The sequence below is a fragment of the Natator depressus genome, chromosome 6, assembly GCF_965152275.1.
Source record: "Natator depressus isolate rNatDep1 chromosome 6, rNatDep2.hap1, whole genome shotgun sequence".
In the NCBI taxonomy this organism is placed as follows: Eukaryota; Metazoa; Chordata; order Testudines; family Cheloniidae; genus Natator; species Natator depressus.
The window spans coordinates 74,349,540-74,368,329 of record NC_134239.1 but is presented as its reverse complement, the minus strand read 5'-3'; the positions used below and the strand labels follow the sequence as shown (position 1 = coordinate 74,368,329).

At 40.6% G+C, this 18,790-nt stretch overlaps 1 protein-coding gene across 1 annotated transcript in view; it reads left to right on the top strand.

The window, feature by feature from the left end:
• RYR3 (ryanodine receptor 3) overlaps nucleotides 1-18,790 on the top strand; it is a 577,606-nt gene that overhangs the window by 338,517 nt on the left and 220,299 nt on the right. Inside the window, exons 46-51 of the mRNA XM_074955741.1 lie at nucleotides 2,438-2,618; nucleotides 8,144-8,249; nucleotides 10,427-10,547; nucleotides 11,302-11,471; nucleotides 16,541-16,761; nucleotides 18,544-18,634. Coding sequence (XP_074811842.1) covers nucleotides 2,438-2,618; nucleotides 8,144-8,249; nucleotides 10,427-10,547; nucleotides 11,302-11,471; nucleotides 16,541-16,761; nucleotides 18,544-18,634 — 890 coding nt within the window. The remainder of the gene's footprint in view (nucleotides 1-2,437; nucleotides 2,619-8,143; nucleotides 8,250-10,426; nucleotides 10,548-11,301; nucleotides 11,472-16,540; nucleotides 16,762-18,543; nucleotides 18,635-18,790) is intronic.

The following is an 18,790-nucleotide window of genomic DNA, read 5'->3' as shown; positions in this document are numbered from 1 at the left end:
TCCTAATGCTATGTCAATCAGACTTTTGAAAGGCTACCCACAGATGAAGGAACCTGTTCCTCTCTGGGACTTAAACTTAGTTTTCTTTAAGCGTATGGGGTCTCATTTAAGCCTTTAGCAATGTGCTTCCTACTTACACCTGTCAATTTAAGTGGCTTTTTTTGGTAGCCATCACTATGGCCTGGATGGTTGTTGAGCTGAATGCTCTGATGTCTGAACCTCTTTATACAGTTTTCTTGAAGGATAAAGTATATCTATGCCCTTGTCAGGGTTCTCTGCCCACTCTGAACTCTGGGATACAGATGTGGGGACCCGCAAGAAAGACCCCCTAAGTTTATTTCTACCAGCTTAGATTAAAAACTTCCCCAAGGCACAAATCCTTTTCTGGTCCTTGGACGGTATTGCTGCCATCACCGAGTGATTTAGACAAAGATTCAGGAAAAGGACCACTTGGAGTTCCTATTTCCCCAAAATGTCCCCCCAAGCCTGTTCACCCCCTTTCTTGGGGAGGCTTAAGAATAATATTCCAACCAATTGCCTTTAATAAAAGTATAGACCAGACCCTTTCTTTTTAGTACACTAAAATCAATCGGGTTCTTAAAAGAAGAACTTTATTATAAAGAAAAAAGTAAAAGCAGCACCTCTGTAAAATCAGGCTGGAAGGTAATTTTACAGGGTGATAAAAAGATTTAAAACACAGAGGATTCCCCTCTGGGCTCAACTTCAAAGTTACAAAAACAGGAATAAATCTCCCTTATAGAATAGGGAAAATTCACAAGCTAAAACAAAAGATAATCTAATGCATTTCCTTGCTTTACTTACAATTTTTGTAATCTTAGATGCTCAGGTATGTTTTTAGGAGATGTTTTTTCCTGCCCTGGTCTCTCTCTGTCTGAGAGAGAACTAACAAAGAGAGCACAAACAAAACCTCTTTTCCCCCCCCTCCACCTGCCAGATTTGAAAGTATCTTCTTTCCTTGTTGGTCCTTTTGGTCAGGTGCCAACCAGGTTATTTGAGCTTCTTAACCCCTTACAGGTAAAATTATTCTGTACCTCTGGCCAGGAGGGATTTTATGTTACTGCACATATAAAAGTTGTTACCCTTCCCTTTATATTTATGACAGCCCTCATCCAAGATTTCTCTCTAAAGTGATTTCTAACTTCCATATTAACCACTTGATTTACTTTCCTAAAATAGAGATAAGCAATGCCTGCACACCCTAGATGTTAGAAGGGCTTTGGTGTTCTACATAGAACTAAACAGTACCATTTGTCAGCCTAAATATTTGTGGTCATGGCAGATGGGATGAAAGATTTCCCAATCTCTTCACAAAGAATTTCATCATGGATAGCCTCTTGTGTTCATGTATGTTATGTCCTGACTGGCATTTCTCCATCAAGCAGAGTAACTGCTCATTTGACAAGATCTCAAGTGGCTTCGACTGCATTTCTTGTGCATGCCCCTATCCAGGAATTTGTAGAGAGGCTACCTGATTTTCAGTCCGCGCCTCTGCATCCCATTATGCCATCACTCAGTACTCTAGAAACTATGGTAAATTTGAGCGAGTTGTACTTCAGTCTGTGTGCACATCGACTCCTATACCACCACCTGGTTTATAGCTTGTGAGTTGCCAAGTGTGGAATGTTCATGCGCAATCACTCAAGAAAAAATAGTTACTAAACTTCCATAACTGTTCTTCGAGATGTGTTACACATGTTCAATCCATGACCCACTCGTCTACTTCTGTGCATTGGGGTTGTCCAGCAAAAAGGAACTGAGGGGACTCTGGGATGGCTGGGCCCTTTATACTTGGATGCATTGGCCCAGAATGTCAGAGGGCGTTTCAGCCATCCTGGCAGTACCACTGAAGGAAAAGTTTCCAATGACTTGCAGGCTGCACTCATGCCAAGAGTGGAATGAACATGTGCAACACATCTCAAAGAACAGCAATTACAGAAGGTTAGTAACCATTTTTGTTACCTTATAGTGATGGTTTAATTATTTATGTGAAATGAGTTCTCAGTCCATTTCCTTCATGGACACTTCAGAAGCTACTACCACAGTTGCTGGCTTTGTAGGCCGTCTCAGAAGAGAGGAAAAAGACAGAAGTAATCATGGAAATGAATTCCCCTGGCAACCCTAGAAGTCAATCATCTAAGTTAAGGTTGTTGAACTTTGGCCAAGGCAGTTTGCAGGCGTTTACACTGTCATTCCCTGTATACTAACTGCTCTTTGATTAAGAAGAAGATTTATCTCTGGTGCTGTAAATTTAGCATTTTTTCCTTTTAAAAAAAAAGTTTGTTTTTCTCTCTATATATTATTTTATGTACTGTAAAATTTAGGGAAAAATCCAAACTGTTTATAAATTAGTGGTTGCCTTTCAGAAGAAGTATATTGGCTTTTATATAAGAGGCTAACGTGTCCTGTTGGTCTTTAGGTGAAAGTGTTGAGGAAAATGCTAGTGTTGTTGTCAAGCTCCTTATTCGACGCCCAGAATGCTTTGGGCCAGCTCTTAGAGGAGAAGGAGGAAATGGTTTGCTGGCAGCTATGCAAGGAGCTATTAAGATCTCAGAGAACCCAACTCTTGACCTTCCATCTCAGTGCTATAAAAGAGAAGTGTAAGTAAATGTATATGCTCTTTTGGCAAATGCTGATGTTTCATTAGCTGAATTATTAATCTTGTATACTACAGTAGTACCCAATAACTAACCATGTTTGCCCCATTGTGCTAGGCACTGTATAGACACAGAGCAGCAGACAGTCCCTACCTCAAAGAGTTTACAGTGTAAATTGATAGACAGAGGGGTGACGGGGAAGGATAACACACAAGCAGAGCGAACAGTGTGACAACAGTAAACTTCATGTTAGCTCCATGATTGCTTTTTAGGCTGGGTTTAGTTAGGAGAGGATCAGCTAAATAGAAGGAAAAGTGAAGGGAGAGAGGACATGGAAGGGAAAGAAGGTGTAGGGGACAGGGCAGGGAAGAGTAGGGTAGAGGAGCAGGTGTGGTATGAAATTGAGGTGAAGAGATTATGAGAGTTGTGGGGAACAAGAGGGTTGGAGCACACACACAGAGCCAATGAGCACGGACCTCAGAAGTCCTGTCAAAATTGTACAACATTCTCTGGCTGTCTGAAGGTCCCTGCTTTGGCTGCTTCTGCTCTGATCTGGAGTTTCTGACTGGTTCCTCCCTGCAGTTTTTCCCCTGAAGCCACATGGCAGGAGGTAAGAAGGGTACCTCCTAGGTCTTAGTGCCCAAGAGTGGTGGAGGTGATGTCTTCTCTGCACAGTTCTTGGATGAGGGGAAGGGTGACCCCAGCTGGCCCCATTTTACCCCTTACCCCAGCCAAGATTCAATAAAATCTATGCATTATTGAATACTTTACATAGAAGAAATGTTTTTGCTTCTGGAATTCTGAAAGAAAAGATTAAGGCTGAGGTTTTCAAAGCAGTTCAACAGATTGAAAGATACTTGTCTAAATCCCCTAATGTGCTTTGAAAATCTCAGCGTAAGAAATGTCTTGAAGTTTGTCCTTCCATTTTTCTAAAGCAATCGGACATATTTTTCTAAACCACACTGTAGAGTACATTTTTGAATTGGTCATTGTCACAGAATCCTCCTGTCAGCAAACTCCTGTCTATGACCACACTCACATTTCCATGCAGTGCAGTAGTTTTTTGACTTTACAAATCAATTAAAAGTTGATAACTCTTCTTTGATGGTAGACAGCATCCTAGAAACATAATTGAAGAGTAAACAATTATCCTTTGAGTGTTTGCTCATGTCCATTCCACATTAGGGATGTGTGCTTGCCTCAGCAGTATCCATAGGGGACCGGCTCTGGCACCCTCTGGAGTGGTGCCCGCACGGCGCAGTATAAGGGGTGCTGTCGGCTTACCCACCCTTGGTTTCTTCCTGCCGTCAGTGACAGTGCTGGAACGTCTGCTTCTTCAGCTAGCGTTGTCTCGTTCTCTGTTCGTTCAAACTCTGTAGAACTTGTAGTATAGTTGTAGGTAATTGTTGTTACAGTTAGTTACCTGTAGTAATAGTTCTTGAAGTTCTCGTAGTCCCGAACAAGACTCAGCCAGGGGATGGGGCATGCCCCAGTGCCCAGGCTTTAAGCCCTGTGATTGCTGCAAACGGCCTGTGCCCCTCAGCAATCCTCATACCAGCTGCCTAAGGTGCTTAGGTGAGAGGCACATGAGCAACAAGTGTCGGATCTGCAAGTCCTTCAAACCTAGGACAAAGAAGGAGCGCCATATCCATCTGAAAGCGCTCTTAATGGAGTCAGCACTCACTCTGGCACTGAAGCAGCAGTCCGACTCCACACCGAGCACCGTGGCCTCTGTACCCTCTGTACACAGTGCTCCGCCAGTGCCGTCCACAACCTGGCACCGGTCTCCCTTCACGGCTCCTGTCAAGAAGATCCCAGAGATCCCGACCAAGACTCCTGTCTCGCTCGGACAGGTTGGCTTCAGGACGCAGCAACTGGCACCAGTCAGACAAGAGCCACCGCTTCACCCGATCCTGGTTGCCTGCTACCGACCGCTCTGCTTATAGCTCCAGCACAGAGCGAGGTTCCCTGACTGTGGGACAAGCCCCGGTACCAGAGATGCTGCCTACATCATCACCAATGAAACCTGTCCCATGGTCCCAAGTACAGTGGCTGGGGCCATGGTACCCATGGAACCCTTGGGGGTTCAGCCAACCTCCCCAGGCTGCCCGGTTGGTTTCGGGAGCCTCAGAGAGGCCAGAGGCCTCGGTATCCTGTCCCTCTCCAGTGCTCAAGGCTTCGGGGGGGTAAGACCCCAGAGGTCCAGGAGAACCATGGGGAGTAAGCTACTGGACCACCAAAGAATGTTGAGGTTCCCGTGGCACCAGCCAGATGTTACCAGACGAGGCTATCCCGGGGCCCCCTCACCTAGTTCCTCAGGATGACACCAAAACGCACCAGGAACTTTTGAAGAGGGTTGCTTCCAACCTGGGACTTCAGGCAGAGGAATTGAAAGAGCCCTCGGACTCTCTGTTTGATGTCCTCTGCTCCTCAGCTCCTGACAGGGTGGTTCTACTCCTTCATGAAGGGGTTTCCAAAATCACTAATGCCCTGTGGCAGACCCCCTCTTCCATGTCCCCTATCTCTAAGAGGATTGAACGCAAGTACTTTGTGCCAACCAAAGAGCGTGAGTGCTTATACTCCCACCCAGACCCCAATTCCCTTGAGGTTGAGGTGGTTATCCACAAGGAGAGGCTAAGACAACCATGCCAGGCTTCAGATGCGGCCCCGGCAGCACTGGCTGGGGATGGTCTATTCCCAGTCCCGAGACCCCCTGGAAAAGATCATTACCATTCCCCAGGTGATACTTACCTCAGTGCGATGGTGGACTGATCACAGGACAGTCCTGGAGTGGGTTCCGTTTGACAACTCCATTGAGTTGGTGTCGGATGCCTTGGACCTCAGCTCGGGGGTGCATCTCAGTGACCTCCAGATACGGGATGAGGTAACCAGAGGAGGACAAAGTTGCACATAAACATCAAAGAGCTCAGAGTGGTCTGGCTGGCATGTGGACTCTTCCTACCCCTCCTGTCAGGCAAGTGGTATGAGTCCTGACTGACAATAGAGCCTCGATGTTCTACATCAACAGGCAGGGGGGAGCATGCTTGTTGGCTCTCTGTCAGGAGGCACTTCTGCATCAGCCACAAAATCCACCCAGCAGCTTGTCACCTTCCCAGCATCGAGAATACACTGGCGGACCAGCTCAGCAGGGACTTCTCCTCTTATCACAAGTGGTCGCTCTGCCTGGAGCTAGCCTGCATGATCTTCCAAAGGTGGGGGACTCCCCAAGGTGACCTATTTGCCACCACATGGAACAGGAAGAGCCATTGATTCTGTTCTCGGCAAGATCTGAGCAGGGGATCCCTCTCCGATGCCTTCCTCCTGTCATGGTTGGGGGGGCCTGATGTATGCGTTCCCACCAATTCTGCTCATCAGCAAGCTACTGACAAAGATCAAGAGAGACAAGGCACAGGTTATTGTGATCGCCCCGGTGTGGCCTTGCCAGCACTGGTTTGGCACACACATGAACCTGACAGCAGCCCCTCCCTGTCCCTTGCCCAACCGACCGGACCTGCAGTCACAAGACCATGGTTGGCTCTTGCACCCCAGCCTCACATCCCTCCACCTCTTGGCATGGATGCTGTGTGGCTGAACCCGGAGGACCAGACCTGTTTGGAGGAGGTCCAACAGGTCCTCAAGGGACGTAGGAAGCCCTCAACCAGACTGACTTACCTGGCCAAGTGGACAAGGTTTTCCCACTGGGCATCCGGGCATGGTATCTCTTCCTCCTGAGCATCCGAGCGTGGTATCTCTCATTCCATTACAATCTGTCTTAGATTACCGGCTTCATTTGAGGAACCAGGGCCTGGCACATACTTCTGTTAGAGTGCATCTCACAGCCATCTCTGCTTTGCACCCATCGATTCAAGGACAGACTGCATTTTCCCATTACGTGACGGTCAGATTCTTGAGAGGTCTTACGAGACTCTTCCCACAGGTGCGGGCTCCTGTCCCGCAGTGGGATCTTAACTTGGTCCACTCTAGGCTCACAGGCCTGTCCTTTGAGCCGCTGGGCTCCTGCTCCCTTTTCCACCTGTCATGGAAGGTCGTGTTCCTGGTGGCAGTGATATCGGCAAGACGAGTCTCTGAGATTAGAGCCTTGACCTCAGAACCACCATACATGGTCTTCTACAAAGACAAGGTTCAGCTGCGACCCCACCCAGCCTTCCTGCCGAAGGTGGTATCCACCTTCCATATGAACCAGGAAATCTTCCTCCCAGTGTTCTGTCCCAAACCACACAAGAGCAGCAAAGAGAGGTGTCTTCACGCGCTGGACTTCCAAAGGACCTTGGCTTTTTACTTAGAGCTTATCAAGCCTTTCCAAAAATCATCTCAACTCTTCATCACTACAGCGGATAGGATGAAGGGCTTTCCACTGTCCTCACAGAGGATTTCCAATTGGATCACCTCATGCATAAGGACCTGTTATGACCAAGCGAGAGTTCTGCCACCACCGATTGTAAGAGCCCACTCAACTAGAGCTCAGGCGTCTTCGGCGGCCTTCCTGTCTCACATCCCTCCCTATCCAGGACATCTGTAGAGCCATGACGTGGTCCTCTCTTCACACGTTCACAGCTTAGTATGCCATCACTCAGCAGGCCAGGGATGGTGCTGGGTTCAGTAGAGCTGTGCTGCAATCAACACATCCATGAACTCCTACCCATCTCCAGGGATACTGCTTGGGAGTCACCTAATGTGGAATGGACATGAGCAAGCACTCGAAGAAGAAAAGACAGTTACCTTTTCCATAACTGTTGTTCTTTGAGGTGTGTTGCTCATGTCCATTCCACAACCCACCCTCCTTCCCGACTGTCAGAGTTTCCGGCAAGAAGGAACTGAGGGTAGGGGGAGCCGGTGGCACCACTCCATAGGGTGCCAGAGCCAGTCCCCTATGGATACTGCTGAGGGAAAAACTTACAGCACCAGTGCATGTGGTGAGCACAGACACCTAATGTGGAATGGACATGAGCAACACATCTCAAAGAACACCAGTTACGGAAAAGGTAACTGTCTTTTTCAAAGAGAAATTGGACCTATCACTTAACTTAATATGTATAGGACCTAAATTAGGGCAAATAATTCTCTGTATGGGTGCACAGCAAACTTGAGAACCCAATACATGTTTTAGATACATAAGTATTAGTGTGAACTTTCAGATGTGGAACAGGCTACATAATTTATAATTGGACTTTTCATACAAAATGTACACAGGGAACATGCTACAGTTAATGAAAAATAATTTTTAAACAGAAAACACAAAAGACTTTTCCTACCTATTCTGGGCTAACTTATAAAATAAAGGCTACAATAAAACCTGAAGAAAAAGTGAATAATAAATGTATTTCTTAGTGTAGAAGAAATTAACCTGTGACCAGACACAAGAAATAGATCAATAAACACTGCTTTCAGTCAGCTGGAGCTTCAGTCTAAAGTTTTACAGAGTCATCCCTATAATGAAGAATCCAACCTTATTTTAGGCTATCCTATGTCAGCCAAAATATTCTCATTTTTTGGTTCCTTTTCAGCAGTATTGAAGAAGAGGAGGAAGAAGAGATTGTGCACATGGGCAATGCCATCATGTCCTTTTATTCAGCTCTGATAGACTTGCTTGGACGCTGTGCACCAGAAATGCATGTAAGTGGTTTTGCTCCCTTGCTCAGAAATAAAAGTAAAAGGAGTTGGGTAAAATATACAAGTTGCAAATATTTCTATCCATTCAAGTGATACCATACTGAGTGCACATTATATAAAGTAAACTATACTTATTGCTAACACTGTTATTACGTGAGCCCAAGATTTTGGATATTAGCATATGTGTTGGACTAATAAAGGAATCACAGTATTTCCCTTGACTTATATTATGAGCATAAGTATAAAACTTCTCATCTAGGCAGCTTAACTCAGATGAAATATAAGAGTTTTGTTTGTTTGAAGGACCTGCTTTTATACAGTGTTTTATAGCTGGATTATTTATGCTGCAATGAAATTGCCTAGGGTCATGTATTGAGTAAGTAGTCTGGAACCCAAGGACCTTTATTATTATATCTGTATGACAACAATGTGTAGAGATCCCGACTAAGACTGGGGCACAAAGCTGAGAGGTAGTTGCTGCCCTGAAATATTTAATTAGGTAAGAGACAAGTGGTGGAAGAGGGCATAGAGAAACACAGAGGTGAAGTGATTCATCCAAGTTCAGTCAGCATGTCAGTATCAGAGTTGTGAAATAGAACCCAGGACCAAAATCCAGGTTCCATTGAAGTCAATGGGAGTTTTGCCGTTGACTTCAGAGAGATTAGGATTTCACTTTACAGGTCTTATAGTGCAGTGCCCTATCCACTAGGCAGCACTGCCTCCTCAAATATGGTACGTCAGTTGGTGATGCTGATGCCTTATAAGTAGGATAGGAAAGAAATCATAGATGCTCTGACCATTCTTCTTGATCTCTAATGATTTGATTAAATGTAACTATAAAGAGTTGAAAATAAAATGTGAGTCTTCAGGATAAAAATAGAATGTAGGAGAAATTAAAAAACCCGTAACTTCCACTCTTAAGGAATAGAGTTAATTATTCTTTGATAAAAACAAACTTTGCAAGCTACTGACAAGTGAACTGCCCACTAGCTAGTTGATTTTACCACATTAGTTTTATTGTCCTGTAGCATACCTTGCAGGAGCTGCTAATGTAAACCGATGATTATGTGGCTACTCACATAAAGATTAGCTTGTCTGTATTTAATTCATCACACAGCAATAAATAATTTGCAAAACTGTACTGATATTGATGCTGGAAAGGAATCATCTCTATGGTGGGGAAAAGATGGTATATTTGTAAATGAACGTATATTACATTGTAAGTTTTGCCATAGAAAGTGCCATAAATAAGTTCAGATTTATTTTTTTAATTCTTCTTTTTCATTTGCTCATAACTTTCTCAGCCATTTCTTAGAACATATAACTTCCCCTGTGTGATCTTAGACCAAAGATAACTGTTTTGAAAAATCTGAGGAAAATCAGTTTGGGTGTTTTGAATAGTCTAAATATCTAACCTAAACACAAAATAAGTTCACATAAATAAACGTTCTGGGGAAGATTTTCACAGGCACATAGGGCAAGTGGGCACTATCATTGGAAGTTTATAGTAATTATGCACCGAATCAGTTGCACACATACAAAATGGGAAATGACTACCGAGGAAGGAGTACTGTGGAAAGGGATCTGGGGGGTCATAGTGGATCACAAGCGAAATATGAGTGGACAGCATAACAGTGTTGCAAAAAAAGAAACAGCATTCTGGGATATATAAGCAGGAGTGTTCTAAACAAGATTTGAAAAGTAATTCTTCCACTCTACTCTGTGTTGATTAGGCTTCAACTGGAGTATTGTGTCCAGTTCTGGGCACCACATTTCAGGAAGGATGTGGACAAATTGGAGAAAGTCCAGAGAAGAGTAACAAAAATGATTAAAGGTCTAGATTTGTTGCTCTGGTACCCAAGTTAGTGAGATAAAAGTTAGCTTTGGTATGTCTACCTGAACCCTGTGATTTCAGTGTAGTCATAGCCTAAGTGTGTTTTCAGAAATCTGTTACATCCCATTTAAATTGGGACGGGCAAGAAGGGTGGAATGATTGAAAACTGGAACCTCCCTTTTATATACTCTGTGTTTTTTTGTGGGGGGGGGATTTGCAGTGATTTACAAAGCAAACAAAACCCTTAGCATTAATATTTCAATCAATTAGGTTTTGTCAATGTTTTTCTGATGTCCCTTCAATTAATTAAATGTCTTCTTTTATATGTATGATTGTGTTTCAACAGCTTATCCAAACTGGGAAAGGAGAAGCTATTCGAATCAGGTCAATTCTTCGTTCTCTTGTGCCAACAGAAGATTTGGTTGGGATTATAAGTATACCACTAAAGCTATCAACAGTTAACAAAGGTAACTTCAATTTATCATTGTGCAGACTTTTCAAAAGTGTTTAAATAGATATACAGAAGTTTTTTTGTTGCTATAGTTTCTATGGACTTTGGGCTAAATTAAACCCTGGTGTGAGTGCATCTTCACCTAAATCAGTGGAGTTGTGCCCACAAGCACTAGGGGAGCCCTTGGCTACATTGTCTGGCCATGCCAGAAGAAAGACAAGAAGCAATTATTTCATTAATTCATAGAAAATATCTGGGAGCACCTATCAACAAATTGTACAGTGCAGGTTGTCATCCTTTCCTTAATCAATGCCAAATAATCGCCATGCCCTCCCACACAGGAGGTAAAAGGGGCCTATAAAAAACAGCAAGAATGCCTTTATATGTCTTACACTGGGACTGTGACTTTACAAACATATTCTGATTGCCTTTTACAATTTCTAACCAATCTTTCTGCAGTGTCTAACTGTCTCTATCTCTTTCTCCATAATAGTTCTTTATTGTTAAGAAAATTGCTTTATACATGTTGATTGCTTAGAACAAGAGACAAGGCAATTTTACTGTGGACACAAGTATGCATGCTAGGCCATCGAACTTACTGGTGTTGCAGCTGCCTAGTTCACTGATGAATTTCATCCTATAATTTTATTGTCTTCTATTATACATTAGAATTTTTTAGAAGATTTGAAAAAAAAAAGTTGTTAGGAGATTTTGAGCTGAGCTGCATTTTTTGTGTGAAATAGAAATTAAATATTTAAAAATTTTTTTAGATGGTACAGTCAACGAGCCAGACATGTCTGCAAGTTTCTGTCCTGACCATAAAGCACCCATGGTGCTGTTTTTGGACCGTGTCTATGGTATTAAGGACCAAAGCTTCCTCCTCCACCTACTGGAGGTTGGATTTTTACAAGACTTAAGAGCATCTGCCTCTCTGGATACAGTAAGTATTTTGTTAGTGAGAACTAGGAACATTGGTTAAGGATACTGGCTACATCAGAGTTACAAAACATAACTTTTTAGTTAGTATTGCATAAAAAGGAAAAGTAATAAATAAGCCTTCTCACAATGTTCACTAATATCAGCAAGCAATAATAATGCAATTACAGATTTATAAACATACAGTACATATGTTTGATCAAAAATGTTCAGAACTAGCATTAGGGGAGGAAAAAGCCCCAAAGAAATATAGTATAAAGAGCTTATAAGGTAACAAAAACGCCAGAAATTTCAGTACAAGAATATGTTAAAAAATAAATTGCAGTTAGTATGAATATGCTTAATTGTTTCATTTAGAAAGCTCTCGGACAGCATCCACAATACTGAAAATTCATATAATAGGATCTGAAGGGATTAGGAACTTAAAGAATATGAAAAATGTGGCAAACTGGGCCAGACCACCTTCAGATGCATGGGAACTCTGCTCACATATCTGAGAAAATAATTTATCCTTTTTCCTTTAAGGACATGTTAGTTCGGGACAGGGGAGGGGCAAGAAATCTGTTTTCTATGAAAAACTAGAGAAAGGCTCATGTTTTTTCTCAGGTTCCCAGAATTACTTTAACTCCTTATGCAGGTGCTGGAGGCACTCTGCATAAGAGTCAAATTCACTGCACAGAATGTTAAATCTACACTGATGAAGAAGAAGGAGCAGTGATGATTGACTGAGGTTACAAAACAGAGGATTGGTCAGCCTTTCTTTACTTAGCTGCCAAATTCTCCTGTGCAAATCTTCTTCAACTTCACCAAAGTGTCCTTTGTGCGTCAGTCATATTAGATGCCTCAGTTTTTCAGTTTCATAATCTGGTCACCAACCACCATCACAATTAATCTTATTCAAACTATCCAAATTTCTTAGGTTTTCAATTGGGCCTGGACATATTATGATGAGAAACATTCTCATGAGCTTTCTGGTACTTCCTGTTACCATTCAGTCCAGGAATACTATGAATCCAATTCCTTTGATTCTCTCAAAAGATCAGTCTCTGATCTTTACGTTAATAAGAACTCTTTTCTCTACAGAAACAGGCATCTATTTGTTTTCAGTTTGGACGATCATAGAAGAGATTATATTTTCCATGGAGATGATGCTTTTTTATTCTTTGTTTTTTGTTACTTTGCTTAATCTAAATACACATGATCTTTGCCAAAAGGCCAAAAAGTGATACTTAATCTAAAATAAAAGTAATTTAAACTATTGTATATAGTTCTTCTTTGTGCATAGAAGTCATAATACCCATATCTAATAGTCATCTTTCTGACACATTATGTACTGCCACACATTAAGAGCCTCATTCTCCACTGTCTTATAACTAACTTGGTCATTTACATCAATACAAAATGAGTGTAAAATAGATGTAACAATTACGACTAGTGTGAGTGGAGAGTTATGATTTGGTAGCAAATTATACCTGTGGTACACAACTTCAAGGCAGCTGAGAATCAGGTCCAACAAATGGAGTAGATCATAGGGTGAGACTGTAAGATTAGAATGTAGTGATTTAACTCAGTATTTCTAAATATCTGTGTTGAAATCAGACCCTTAACATTGTTTTCAACTGTTGTTAAGAACAATATGTTGTTGAGAATATGAAACACTGTCACTGACACAATTAATTTCCATTGGTGTCATTACTATTCTTTCACTGAGACTGTCTTTTAGAGTTGATATGATCTGAGGAACTGAATGAGATAATGCAATACTCAATCTGTAGATCATTAATTTGTTAACATGCATAATGAACATAATGTAAAGATTTATTTCTCTATCCCTATAAGCAACTATAACTGTGGAGGGAAGAGAATGGTAAGATGCACATAAAAGCCCAGAATTGCCATTATGTTCATGGATAATTTTTCTTACAGTTCACCCAGTTAGTCTAATAAAGACTGATTAAGAATAGTAAAAACTAATTAAGACTATCAGGACATGGCCTACTCAGAGAGAGAGAGAGAGTGAGTCTAGATCTGTATTTATATATCTACTAGTTTATAATGCATTAAATAGTTTTTGTTATGGCTATACTAAGGGTTAAACTGATTATAAGAATTCTCCCACCCTTGAAACATAAATGTAAAAATTCTCTCTGCTTTCTCCTTACCATTATTAGTCTTTCCAGCAAGAGTAAAAGCATAAGGCAATATTTTTCTTGCAATACAAATACATACCTGGGGTGAAATCCTAGGCCCATTGAAGTCAATGGCAAAACTCCCAACTTCAGTAGTAGTTGGGGTCAGGATTTTACACTTTACAATTTTTTTAAATAATAATTCAAACCTCCAGAAATGTGAGTGTGGTATAAAAGAAAAATATTAGTGAATGATTTAAAAATTCTAAAACTGAAAACACTTATTTAACGTATTGGTATAATTGAATAAAGTAATGAGCTAACTGGAGCATAGAGGGAAAAGTATGGGTTCAAGAACTAGCTGAAAAACTTCAAAATCTTGGTAGTTTCTGTTAATACATATGTGTAATTGAAACAGTGTGTAGAGTTTGATAGTAAATCCAAGTGTATAACTACAAGTAATGATAGTATTACAATAATTAAAATAGCAGAGCTCTTGATATTGTTAAATTTCTGATGTAGTTCTGTCTCATACGTTAATAACAATGCCTGGATAGCTGACTCTTGTTGGGTAATTAATGACAATTACAAGAATTTCCTGCTTGTATAATTAGGGGCCTTATTTTGCTAGCTTTTACTCATATAAATAATCCTTACATGAGTAGACCTCTTGACTTCAATAGGACTGTTCATTTGAGTAAGGATCAAGTGAGGGCTGAAGGATTGCCCTGTAACTGAGGCTCCATATCAGTAAGTCAGAATGTAACCAGTATCAAAAAGAGGTAAGAAAAACAAAGTAAAAATACTCAAGGCCCATCATCTTAACATTTTTAATATTCAGATAATGGTAGCTATTGTGTTGGACTGAAATGCATATTTTTCCATTTGTGGATGGATTTAGAAAGGTAAAATTCAACTAACAGGAAAGCTTTGGTTCATACATGCACCTGTACCATATGTTGCATTTAGCTTTTCAGAAAAACAATTATAGTCTTAAAAGTTAAAGCTTTTTTTAACTCGGGACACATTTCTTAATACCATATGGTTTTAGTTTTAAAAGTTTTCTTTCCAGCCTAAGACTACAAAAGCCTTGAAGGCTGATAAGAATTTTCCAGCAATGCACTGACTCATATCAGTAGTGGAGTGGAAGTTATGCTGCAACTGAAATCCAGCAGCTTGCCATAGGGTGTGTGCTAATCAGCAGAAACGGCTATTCATATTTTTCTTTGAATTGCATTCTTTTGGTGAGCACAGGGTAGGAAAAATATTTTGCAATTTCATAAAAGATTCAAATTCTTTTGGCCCCATTACAGTCCTAGGCACCTTTGTGTAATTCCATATATACATACAGCATATCCCAAATTAACAGTTCATAGAATCATAGAACCATAGAATATCAGGGTTGGAAGGGACCTCAGGAGGTCATCTAGTCCAACCCCCTGCTCAAAGCAGGACCAATCCACATTTTTTGCCCCAGATCCCTAAATGTCCCCTCAAGGTTTGAGTTCACAACCCTGGGTTTAGCAGGCCAATGCTCAAACCACTGAGCTAGTTCACTTTCAGGGAATTTATTAAAATCTATATTTATAGACAAAAGTCTTTCCTTTCTAAAGAAGTTCAAAGTAATCTATATACGTGTTTAAATAGAGTATAAGTGCATATGCATTTCTTTGTAATAAACTACATTGATATGTAGTATAGTGTGTGTGTGTGTGTGTGTATATATATAATTAAAGTTATATACATGTAAACTACTTTTTAAGTCATGCTTAAAATTGCAGTATGAGCTAAAACATAAGGAGGAAAGAAACTGAATGTCAGTCCTAAATTTCTGTCTTGAGTACTCTTGATCTATGTAATTTAATCTAATCTAAAGGTGTCCGTGGTGTCTAGGATAAATGTAGTATCTAAGGCCATGTCTACACTAGCAAGCATACAGCTGCACAGCTGTATGAATGCAGCTGCACCGCTGTAAGTTCACTTGTGTAGCCGCACTGTGCTGATGACATAATTAAACCATCTCCAACGAGCGGCGGTAGCTATGTCAGTGGGAGAGTGTCTCTAACCGACTTGGCTCTGTGCACACAAGTTCTTATGCCAGCAAAATTAATGTAGCTCAGGGGGTGTTTTTTCACATCCCTGAGAAACATAAATTTTGCCAGCATAAGGGGTAGTGTAGACCTGGTGTTAGATCTGAGGCTACATGTATCATGTTACATACTTTGGACTGCCATTTATGACCTCAGCAGGTCAAGTATGGAGTGCCTTTATTTTGTTTTTGTTAGTGTCACTGTCTTACCTAATATTACATTCAAGTAAAGTTAAGGTTAAAAGCTATACTTTTGGGTCTAAATTCTATCATTGACAACCTTTAGAAAACCCTAAAACACCATGGGGAGTGAAAGGTAACATTTTAATGCCCCAAAATCAGTGCATTAAAAGCTACACTGCAAACTCTCCACAACAAGAACTATAGAGGATTGTTCTTAGGTTCGGTCCAGGGCTTAGTGGATGTGAACTGCACACAATCCTCCTGATAGTGCAATGGCCAACCCCCACAGATTATCTGTGCTTCTGACAGGTGTTACCTTGCAGGGAGCCACCACTGGCCAGAGTACAGGCAGACATTAACACTGTTCTCCAGCATAAATGTGTGCCTGTTCGGAGGCTGTTTCAGTGATGAGCCCTATTTCTTTTCCCTGATTTTTAGTATTTCGTAAACACTCTAAGATGGAGTTTTCTCAAACTGACAGACAGTAATACACTTGAAGAATATTTTAGGCATTAAAATTGCCCAACATACTAAACTGATAAATTCACAATTTAAACACAATTGGTATCTAGACACTTTTGGAAATATATCATGGTGTTTATTTTAGAGCATTCTTACTTTACAATATGTAATTCCAGATGGGATTGACAATTATATGCTACTTTTATACAGGTATCCCTGAGCACCACAGAGGCAGCTCTTGCACTAAATAGATATATTTGCTCATCTGTGCTTCCGTTACTAACAAGATGTGCTCCCCTCTTTTCCGGAACGGAGCATTATGCCTCTCTGATTGATTCAGCACTTCACACAATATATAGACTATCCAAGGGACGGTCCCTTACAAAAGCACAAAGAGATACTATTGAAGAATGCTTGCTTGCTATATGCCAGTGAGTATGATACACGTCTGTAAATTGATTTCTTTTGTACTAGGTATTGAACTGAGCATATACATTGTAATACAGTAATTTTCTTCTCTTTGTATCATATAGAATGGGAATGTAGTTTATTGTGAAATGCAGTAAATTATCTGAAAGTAAGATAAAAATATTTTTAAGAAAGAAAAGATTAAGCAGTTGGTTTTATACTTTTGAATCATGCTGCACACATGATTTGGCTTTGCTACAAACCACAGGGTTGTACAGAATAACTTAACTTTTTTATTATTATTTTGTTTTAAACCAAACCATTATTTAGCAGAAATACCTTCATAATTCTAATCAGACGTGATTTTTTAAAAAAAAATATTGGCTGTGTAGCCTTGGTTATTCCCATTTATTCCTAGAGCTTCCTGGGCTCAAATATGAAATCTAAGTTTGATTCAGAAGTAATTTCTGCATTGTTCCTCTAGGTCCCCAAACCTTGGTCTTTGGACACAGCTAGGGCTTCCTGCTCATTTGATTGTGGATGAAGCTTCTCAAACTAGCTTGAATTGTGTATATTCAGGCTTTGTCTAGTACAATATAAAAATTGCCTTGATTCAATTAAAGTACATTTGTCAATATTAAATCCACTCACTTTTTCTCTTGTATTTTTAAGGTGGTTGTACTACATGACAGCAAACATATATCTCCCAATCTCAGAATCTGACCTTACTAGCAAAAATTAAAGTCAATGGTTCTAATATTTGGAAAATATAGTGCCAGTGGAGATCTCAAGAATGGTATATTTTCAGAACCACTGCCGCTTACGGTCTCAAATGCAGTGGAAATGTCACATTTCCATATCAAGAGACGAGAGGCAGAAAACTGGGATCCCACATGAGGAACTTTGCTAACCCTATACAACACAGAGCCTACTCCTCACTCACCACTAGAACTAGTGGGAAAATTTGTGATATTTCAAAATATCACTAAAAATGATGAGGGGACGGGAAATTATACCACCTTTTCCATTAACAATTTTCCTATTTTTTTAACCAGCTTTGATCTCCATATTGGAACATGGAAGGGGGAGTTACATGCATAGTTTGGCAATAGCACTTGATTCATGCTGTACATGGATCCACAAAGCTAAAACTCTGAGGAGGGGTGAGAATCAGCAGGCCACATTTCTTTTCCCCAGGACCATTAGTAGAAGCTTATCTGTGCACTATGTACTTAAATGTAGGGGCTATGAAGTTTGCTCCTCATCCCTGTGATTTTTAAGGTACATTTTCCTGAGCTAATAGCCTGTTTCCTCAGGCTGTGAATTGATTTCTAAGATTTGGTCCATTGAAATTCAAGATGAAAAAGATATGTTAGATCATTTAGGCAATCTCCCTTCCAGTTTACGTTTGTTTCCGATAATTATAACACATTCCCCGGAGCAGAATGGCTTCCACCACTTTCACTGGAAAACTATTTCATATCTCTGTAGTCTCATACCTCACTCTTCTATTCATTTAGTTTAGCTTTTCCACTGTAACCAGTTGCACCCCCCTTGAAGTACTCTGAAAAATCCAGCTCTGTCTTTCGTGCTAGATTATGGCCAGACCCTACATAGTGCATAAGAGAGGGAGGGAGGAAGTAGTATATCTTTCCACATTATATTCTCCCATGCATGGACCAAGCACAGTGAGATCCCCTGTTTTACTGACCACCTGCATTGAGTAACTTGAATTCCAGTTGGTACAGTAATTTCTTTGAAATATATGTATGTTATTAAATGATTAATTTCTTTTTAAATTACAGCCATTTACGTCCCTCTATGCTACAGCAGCTATTACGACGGCTAGTTTTTGATGTGCCCTTACTTAATGAATACTGTAAAATGCCACTCAAGGTAAATATTGGTCTAATTATTACATGTGTATTCAACGGAAAATGTACTCCAGAATAACCTGTCATCACCATGGGTTTTGGGTTTTTTGGGAAGGGTGGTAACAACATTAAAAGAATCCTAACCGCTGTGAAATTATTTGTATTATGATAAAATTGT